The 9,763-nt window shown below is 38.9% G+C and overlaps 1 protein-coding gene across 3 annotated transcripts; it reads left to right on the forward strand.

Moving 5' to 3' along the window:
- Positions 1-1,363: 1,363 nt before the first annotated feature.
- Positions 1,364-2,967, forward strand: LOC121177256. 3 transcript variants are annotated; one of them, XM_041031504.1, is made up of 5 exons: positions 1,364-1,523; positions 1,706-2,047; positions 2,309-2,428; positions 2,587-2,621; positions 2,783-2,967. In XM_041031504.1, exons 1-5 carry the CDS (start codon positions 1,409-1,411, stop codon positions 2,882-2,884), a joined length of 714 nt encoding a protein of 237 aa, XP_040887438.1. In that variant the 5' UTR covers positions 1,364-1,408; the 3' UTR covers positions 2,885-2,967. The 3 variants fall into 3 exon arrangements, with proteins under 3 accessions (XP_040887438.1, XP_040887439.1, XP_040887440.1); XM_041031505.1 differs by having other exon boundaries at positions 2,596-2,621; XM_041031506.1 differs by having other exon boundaries at positions 2,599-2,621.
- The last annotated feature ends 6,796 nt before the right edge of the window (positions 2,968-9,763 follow it).

A 9,763-nucleotide genomic window follows, 5' to 3' on the forward strand; every position in this document is an offset into this window, starting at 1 on the left:
TCTGGTTGGATATGTGAACTTTGTTCTAATTTAATTAAAGGAACCTTTCTGCACTGGCTGTGTTTGCATGCACATGCAGCCACACAACAAGTCTTGTGCCCCCTCCCCCTGTCATTTTCCACTGTGGTGAGAACGATATGTGTATCAGCCAAAATGAAAGCCTCAGAAGACTGGCCTTTCACTTCAATAAAACCACAAACAACAGAAGCTGTACTACCTTTGTACAGGACATCAGCACCTGCTGGAAGAAAAACAGGCCTTGTGGAGCCTCATACTTACAGAGCCAGAGGACAGCGTCTTCCTCATTAAACTGAGATACATACAGTATAAATACATAGTACAGCTCAACACAGAGAGAAATGAGGACGGTTTATGTTGGACCTCAAACTTGAAAACATGATCTACAATGTTGATCGTTGTTTACTGAATTGGTAAAAAGAAAATGAAAGTTTTGAGTTCAATGACAGTGACTTAATACAATGAACAAAAAAAAGGTAAAGTAGAACCAACTTCAACTTATTAATGACTGAAAACAGTGCTGCTGTTACAGAGGACAAACTCAAAGGAACAGAGTGTAGCATGACTTAAACAGCATCAAATGCAAATCAGAAAACAAGATATTTGACTAATGAACAGATCAAATCAAATATGAAAAACTTTGAAATTAGGAATAAAGACCTGATTCTCTCTACAGTTGGTGGTTTAGAGTTCATGTTACTGCACTTCTTATTGTTACTGGCTTTCTTTCCATATGTTAAAAAGATGGTCAACTTCATTTTTATCTCCATTCAGTGAAGACTTTGGTTCACAATATGTTCAGGACAAACACTGACAGCATGGGAGCTCAGAGCCAAATGTGAGCCCAGAAAAAGACGTGATTCTCAGTTGTCTGATCTCAGCAACATGTCTGAGACACAGTTTTCAACCAAAATACCTTGACCTCAACTTGCACTGCATCATGTGAATGCAACTGTTGTATCGCGTTGTCGCTGCTTGATGGTATCTTTGTGCTGCCACTAAAATAGAGCACTATGTGTGAGGGGTATGGGAGGTTATTGTGTGGCCCGTGCTCCACAAGATAAGTATAGAAAAAACCACCTCCCTCTTTAATGAAACCTCCTTCCTGAGGCTCAGTGATTTGAAGTTCCATTGCAGTAAGATGATCATATGCACAAAGATGAGCTTTACTATAATAACAGCTTTACTTCTCTTCAGCCTCAGTAAGTAATGGCACTGAATTACTCTCACACTGTGCTCCATGGATAACTTCTGTCTCACTGAATTATTTCCTGATTATTTCTTAATTTTTGCTCCTTGAGCATAAAAGTTTGCTTCAACACGTATTTTCTTGGAGGCGTTTCTGTGATGAGTTAGAGGAACAGAAAGAAGAAGAGCACACCTCCTCTTTATGTTGAAGACGTACCCTTCCTGGACTCACTTCAGTTACGGACATTGCAGAGCTTCAGTCGTGCACACGATGATCAACTTTACCTTGATAACAGCTTTCATTCTCTGCAGCCTCAGTAAGAACTGGAACTCATTTACTCTCAAGATCATTATTCATTTTATTATTGTGTGTTTAACCTGCTGTCAATCAAACTTATTTCCTCATTAGGTTCTTGCTGACTTTCATTAAGAGCTATTGTTTCCCTTCATGTTGCTTTGAAACAAGTAAATCTCTTGTTGTCTCTGCTGTTTGTTTCAGACTGGATCTGTGTCTCAGTGTCTGAGACTCAGACTGTGGAGGTCCAGCCTGGTCAAGAAGCCAAACTGCTGATCCCCAACATTTCCATAAAAGAAACTGTGACATTCTGGTTCAGACTGATCAACAGAACCAGAATCAACTGTATCTCTGTTATGACCAGGTCTAACAAAGAAGCTGAATTCTGTGATGGATATGACCAAAGAAAATTTGAAATGACATCCAACATCTCTACTGTCTCTCTCCACATCAAACAAGTGGATTTCTCTGACTCTGGACTTTATTTCTGTGGATTTTACCACGGTGGACGTCCAAATTTCACCATGATTCGTTTGAAGGTTAAAGGTGAGTTTACCCTAAAATATTTTCTGTCTTTTGGTTCCATTGTTCTGTTCTGTTTTTTTCTGATCATGTTACAAATAGATTGTAATATCCTCTGTGTGTGGCTATTATGGTTATGATGTATGTCTGTCAAAATAAACTCAAGACTAAAACAATATCCGTTCATTTCATTGTGCTAAATTTAGTTGTTTTCCATTTGAATTTCAGTCAGTTCTCAAGTCTCTAAAGGTTAAATAGAGTCTAACTTCATTATGTTTCTTGTAGAAGAGTGTGATGGAACAGCAAAGCTGATGAGTGTGATCCTGGCTGGTCTGAGTGTTTTCCTTGTTTTCCTTGTAATGGTCATCATTGGTCTGTTTGTTCAAAACAGGAAACTTCAGACAGGTACTTTTTCAGAGCTACTGTGTCTATTTTATATTTTATTTCATTGCTACTTTCAAATTCTCGTAAATTTGTGTTAATATGTTTAAAAACACAAAACTCCTGCTTCACCAAAGACAAAGATCAATGAACTGACCAGATGTATTGTTTCTGTCACTTAGCTGATAAAGAAGAACAGAAGCCAGAGCAAAGTGAGGTAAATCCAACTTTGATTTTACATCTAATTCATATTTATTTCTTTTAAATGAATATTGACCAAACATCAATGTTGGTATGAGCCTGAAAAATCCAGTATCTGTGTGGGAATTAAGATCATGTCAAGTCTCCACATTAAGACTGTAAATCTTCTTTTCTCAGAATCATGGCTCTGATGAGATGAACTACGCAGCAGTGACTTTTCGAGCAAAAGCAAAAAGAAGAGAGCTGGAGCCAAATGTTGTTTATGCTGCCACCAGATAGACTCAGGAGGAAACTGGAACTGATGCTGTATCACATTCATATGCTCTGGTTCTTTGTCTGGCTTGTTGCTCAGAGGAAGAAACACTCTGGTCAAAAAATGTCATTTTGCAATAAAGATGTGATGTTGATCCTTTTTCAAGTGTCTTTCTGCTGCAGAGCTTCAATTGTCAGCATTTGCTTTCTCTCAATCAAAGTCTGTTCAGCCAATAAAAACATTTACTTGGTGTTTGAAGGAGGAGTGAGGACATTCTCTGACAGTGAGAGTTAGATGGAGGTCTGCAGCAGAGGAGGAGGGAGTGAGGTACACACAGAGGAAACAGAGTATGATTGATGTGTGACGGAGGAGGAGTCAGAAAGGACACTGATGACTGTTAAACTGTCTTATAGGGAGACTGAAATGGTCTGTGGGGGGTGGAGTGAGTGAGATACACATCACAGGTTTGACAGGAAGAGACAGCACAGTGTGGTCTGAGCACAGCTGAGCTGAAAATCATGAGGCCTCCAAGCTCTGAAGGAAAGTTTTAAAGGAAGCAGAGAAAACTGACCTGTTGTTTAGGACAAATGAAACTAGCTGCTGTATTTAGGCTTTTATGGAAAATAGAGAAGATAACATTGACTAACATTGTGTGAGGCTGCCACAAGAAAGACTTCAGTCATGATCACAAACCTCACAGAAAAAAAGATTGTTACACTAAAACATATTAATCAGGGGACTGAAAGAGGAAAAAGGCTGGAACATTGGACACAAGAGACTAAGACAATCTGACAACAGACAAAAGAGAAAACACAGCTTAAATACACAAGGAGGAGGGGAGACAATTGGACACAGGTGCAACACATTAGGGCAGGACAGGTAATCAAAGAGGCGGGAAAACCAGGAGGTCAGGAAGTGATTCTGTGTTAATCACAGTGATCTTATCTGTATAAAGGTAAAGATAATATTTTCTCTCAAGTGTTTAGTTTTGATTCTCACATGCATCTTTGTTCTGCTCTCAGTCTTTGTCTTTTTCAAATTTTGTTTGTCTTTGATCTTAAAAAAAGAAGAAGGAAATGAAAACACACAATGTTTGATGGAGGAGGAGTCAGAGAAAGACACTGATGACACATTTCCTTATATTGAGTCTCTGCAAGAACGAAGGAGTGAGTGAGTGAAGTACACATCACTTATTGGAGCAAAAAGCACAGTGTGACCTGAGGACAACTGAGGTGAAAATCATCAGACATCTACAGTCAAACTTTCTGAATTGAAGCAGTTAACACTGGTTTCATTTCCTGTGTTGCACTTATAAAAATAATGGGCCTGTTCTTAAGGGAGAGTCTGCAGGGAGGGAGGAGCTGTGAGGTACATGTCACGTCTTGGACACAGAGATACAGCACAGTGTGGTCTGAGCACAGCTGAGCTCTCATGCGTCGCAAGACTAAATGTGTTTAACCTGCATTTGGATTCAGATAAAAGAAAAAGAAATGTGGGAAATGTTTGCACAACAAAGTGTTTTTCTCTGGTTGGATATGTGAACTTTGTTCTAATTTAATTAAAGGAACCTTTCTGCACTGGCTGTGTTTGCATGCACATGCAGCCACACAACAAGTCTTGTGCCCCCTCCCCCTGTCATTTTCCACTGTGGTGAGAACGATATGTGTATCAACCAAAATGAAAGCCTCAGAAGACTGTCCTTTCACTTCAATAAAACCACAAACAACAGAAGCTGTACTACCTTTATACAGGACATCAGCACCTGCTGGAAGAAAAACAGGGCTTGTGGAGCCTCATATTTACGGAGAAAGACGACAGCGTCTTCCTCATTAAACTGAGATACATACAGTATAAATGCATAGTACAGATCAACACAGAGAAATGGTGACAGTTTATGTTCATCCTCAAACATGAAAACATGATCTACAATGTTGATTGTTGTTTACTGAATTGGTAAAAAGAAAAGGAAAGTTTTGAGTTCAATGACAGTGACTTAACACAATGAATAAAAAAAGGCAAAGTAGAACCAGCTTCAAATTATTAGTGATTGAAAACAGTGCTGCTGTTACAGAGGACAAACTCATAGGAACAGAGTGTAGCATGACTCTGTTTGTACTGTGGAAATGTGTACTCTTCTAAAATTATCAACATGATGGGAGTTTGAGAATGCATTACAACAAACAGTATCAACAGCAAATTAAAACAACAGCAAATCAGAAAACGAGATGTTTGACTAGTGAACAGATCAAATCAAATATGAAAAACTGGGGAAATTAGGAATAAAGACCTGATTCTCTCTGCAGTTGGCGGTTTAGAGTTCATGTTACTGCACCTCTTATTGTTATTGGCCTTGATACAACATATGTTAAAAAGATGGTCAAATTTATTTTAATGTAAATTAAGTTTAGACTTTGGTTCACAATGTGTTGAGGACAAAGACTGACAGCATGGGAGCTCAGAGCCAAATGTGAGCCCAGAAAAAGACGTGATTCTCAGTTGTCTGATCTCAGCAACATGTCTGAGATACAGTTTTCAAGCAAAATACCTTGACCTCAACTTGCACCTAAACATGTGAATGCAACTGTTGTATCGCGTTGTCGCTGCTTGATGGTATCTTTGTGCTGCCACTAAAATAGAGCACTATGTGTGAAGGGTATGGGAGGTTATTGTGTGGCCCGTGCTCCACAAGATAAGTATAGAAAAAACCACCTCCCTCTTTAATGAAACCTCCTTCCTGAGGCTCAGTGATTTGAAGTTCCATTGCAGTAAGATGATCATATGCACAAAGATGAGCTTTACTATAATAACAGCTTTACTTCTCTCCAGCCTCAGTAAGTAATGGCACTGAATTACTCTCACACTGTGCTCCATGGAGAACTTCTGTCTCACTGAATTATTTCCTGATTATTTCTTAACTTTTGCTCCTTGAGCATAAAAGTTTGCGTCAGCACGTATTTTCTTGGAGGCGTTTCTGTGATGAGTTAGAGGAACAGAAAGAAGAAGAGCACACCTCCTCTTTATGTTGAAGACGTACCCTTCCTGGACTCACTTCAGTTACGGACATTGCAGAGCTTCAGTCGTGCACACGATGATCAACTTTACCTTGATAACAGCTTTCATTCTCTGCAGCCTCAGTAAGAACTGGAACTCATTTACTCTCAAGCTCATTATTCATTTTATTATTGTGTGTTTAACCTGCTGTCAATCAAACTTATTTCCTCATTAGGTTCTTGCTGACTTTCATTAAGAGCTATTGTTTCCCTTCATGTTGCTTTGAAACAACTAAATCTCTTGTTGTCTCTGCTGTTTGTTTCAGACTGGATCTGTGTCTCAGTGTCTGAGACTCAGACTGTGGAGGTCCAGCCTGGTCAAGAAGCCAAACTGCTGATCTCCAACATTTCCAAATATGAAACTGTGACATTCTGGTTCAGACTGATCAACAGAACCAGAGTCAGCTGTATCTCTGTTATGACCAGGTCTAACAAAGAAGCTGAATTCTGTGATGGATATGACCAAAGAAAATTTGAAATGACATCCAACATCTCTACTGTCTCTCTCAACATCAAACAAGTGGAATTCTCTGACTCTGGACTTTATTTCTGTGGATTTTACAATAATTCACATCCAATTTTCACCATGATTCGTTTGAAGGTTAAAGGTGAGTTTACCCTAAAATATTTTCTGTCTTTTGGTTCCATTGTTCTGTTCTTTTTGTTTCTGATCATATTAAAAATACATTTTAATATCCTGTGTGTGGCTATTATGGTTATGATGTATGTCTGTCAAAATAAATTCAAAACATATTCGATCTTCATTTCTTTCAAAGGCAGCAATGAGACACATGATGACATGGACAACAAATGTAAAGGTGAGATTTATTTCATTGTGCTAAATTTAGTTGTTTTCCATTTGAATTTCAGTCAGTTCTCATGTCTCTAAAGGTTAAATAGAGTCTAACTTCATTATGTTTCTTGTAGAAGAGTCTGATGGAACAGCAAAGCTGATGAGTGTGATCCTGCGCAGTCTGAGTGTTTTCCTTGTAATGGTCATCATTGGTCTGGTTGTTAAAATCAGGAAACTTCAGAAAGGTACAACTTATTATGATCTGTTGCACATCCTCTTGTATAATGAATCAACATGATGGACAAATCCAAAGCAAAGTATACAGTCACTGATAATGAAATAATCAAACTTTTGTCGTTTGTCACATAGCTCTGAGTGAAGCACTGCAGACTGAGAGAAACAAGGTGAACTCATTTATTTCAGACTTATATAAAATGTATGTTATGGTCTAAAGGTGCATTTCAAACAGCTGTAAAATATCAGCTTTAAAACTCATATGACCTCTGTAAGTCTCAGCAATGTTGATTCTGTTGAAGAGCTTCTGTCATCACATCTGACCTTTTTTTTTTTTTTTGTGACTCTAAATACTCTGATTTACAGGATCTGGGCTCAGACGACCTGAACTACACAGCTCAAAGTTTACAGGCAAAACCAAAGAGGAATCGAAGGCCTGCATCAGAGAGAGAGCTGGAGCCAAATCTTTGTTACGCTGCCACCAGATAGACTCAGGAAACCACTGGAACAGCAGCTCAGAGTGGAGCTGATGCTTTATCGTGTTCACCTGCTGCTGTGAAGTTGTGTGTGTGTGGGTAATGGATGGAAGGGCTCATTGACAAAACAATAAATTTTGACAAAAATTTCTACTTTCAAGCTCAGTTGTTGCTCATGTTTATTTCTGTCTCTCTCTCAATTAAAGTCTGTGTCGTTCATATTGTTTTGCCTTCTGTCTGAGGGGAAAGAAAGAGTATGATTGATGTGTGATGGAGGAGGAGTCAGAAAGGACACTGATGACTGTTAAACTGTCTTATAGGGAGACTGAAATGGTCTGTGGGGGGTGGAGTGAGTGAGATACACATCACAGGTTTGACAGGAAGAGATAGCACAGTGTGGTCTGAGCACAGCTGAGCTGAAAATCATGAGGCCTCCAAGCTCTGAAGGAAAGTTTTAAAGGAAGCAGAGAAAACTGACCTGTTGTTTAGGACAAATGAAACTAGCTGCTGTATTTAGGCTTTTATGGAAAATAGAGAAGATAACACTGACTAACATTGTGTGAGTCCACCACAGTAAGACTTCAGTCATGATCACAAACTTAACAGAAAAAAAGATTGTTCCACTAAAACATGTGTGACCTGAGGACAACTGAGGTGAAAATCATCAGACATCTACAGTCAAACTCTCTGAATTGAAGCAGTTAACACTGGTTTCATTTCCTGTGTTGAACTTATAAAAATAATGGGCCTGTTCTTAAGGGAGAGTCTGCAGGGAGGGAGGAGCTGTGAGGTACATGTCACATCTTGGACACAAAGATACAGCACAGTGTGGTCTGAGCACAGCTGAGCTCTCATGCGTCGCAAGACTAAATGTGTTTAACCTGCATTTGGATTCAGATAAAAGAAAAAGAAATGTGGGAAATGTTTGCACAAGAAAGTGTTTTTCTCTGGTTGGATATGTGAAGTTTGTTCTAATTTAATTAAAGGAACCTTTCTGCACTGGCTGTGTTTGCATGCACATGCAGCCACACAACAAGTCTTGTGCCCCCTCCCCCTGTCATTTTCCACTGTGGTGAGAACCATATGTGTATCAGCCAAAATGAAAGCCTCAGAAGACTGGCCTTTCACTTCAATAAAACCACAAACAACAGAAGCTGTACTACCTTTATACAGGACATCAGCACCTGCTGGAAGAAAAACAGGTCTTATGGAGCCTCATACTTACAGAGCCAGAGGACAGCGTCTTCCTCATTAAACTGAGATACATACAGTATAAATACATAGTACAGATCAACACATAGAGAAATGGTGAAACAACATTCAACCTCAAACATGAAAACATGATATACAATGTTGATTGTTGTTTACTGAATTGGTAAAAAGAAAAGGAAAGTTTTGAGTTCAATGACAGTGACTTAATACAATGAACAAAAAAAAGGTAAAGAAGAACCAGCTTCAAATTATTAATGACTGAATAAAGTGTTGCTGTTACAGAGGACAAACTCATAGGAACAGAGTGTAGCATGACTTAAACAGCATCAACAGCAAATCAGAAAACGAGACGTTTGACTAATGAACAGATCAAATCAAAAAGGATAAACTGGGGAAATATGGAATGGAGACTGATTCTTTCTACAGATGACAGTTTAGAGTTCATGTTACTGCACCTCTTATTGTTATTGGCTTTCTTATCATATGTTAAATAGACGGTCAGCTTCATTTTTATCTCCATTCAGTGAAGACTTTGGTTTACAATATGTTGAGGACAAAGACTGACAGCATGGGAGCTCAGAGCCAAATGTGAGCCCAGAAAAAGACGTGATTCTCAGTTGTCTGATCTCAGCAACACGTCTGAGACACAGTTTTCAAGCAAAATACCTTGACCTCAACTTGCACTGCATCATGTGAATGCAACTGTTGTATCGTGTTGTCGCTGCTTGATGGTATCTTTGTGCTGCCACTAAAATAGAGCACTATGTGTGAGGGGTATGGGAGGTTATTGTGTGGCCCGTGCTCCACAAGATAAGTATAGAAAAAACCACCTCCCTCTTTAATGAAACCTCCTTCCTGAGGCTCAGTGATTTGAAGTTCCATTGCAGTAAGATGATCATATGCACAAAGATGAGCTTTACTATAATAACAGCTTTACTTCTCTCCAGCCTCAGTAAGTAATGGCACTGAATTACTCTCACACTGTGCTCCATGGATAACTTCTGTCTCACTGAATTATTTCCTGATTATTTCTTAACTTTTGCTCCTTGAGCATAAAAGTTTGCGTACAGCAAATATATAATTTGGTTTGAAGATTATTTCTTAACTTTTGCTCCTTGAGCATAAAAGTTTGCGTCAACA

Source organism: Toxotes jaculatrix, chromosome 23 (genome assembly GCF_017976425.1).
Source record: "Toxotes jaculatrix isolate fToxJac2 chromosome 23, fToxJac2.pri, whole genome shotgun sequence".
NCBI classification, from domain to species: domain Eukaryota; kingdom Metazoa; phylum Chordata; class Actinopteri; family Toxotidae; genus Toxotes; species Toxotes jaculatrix.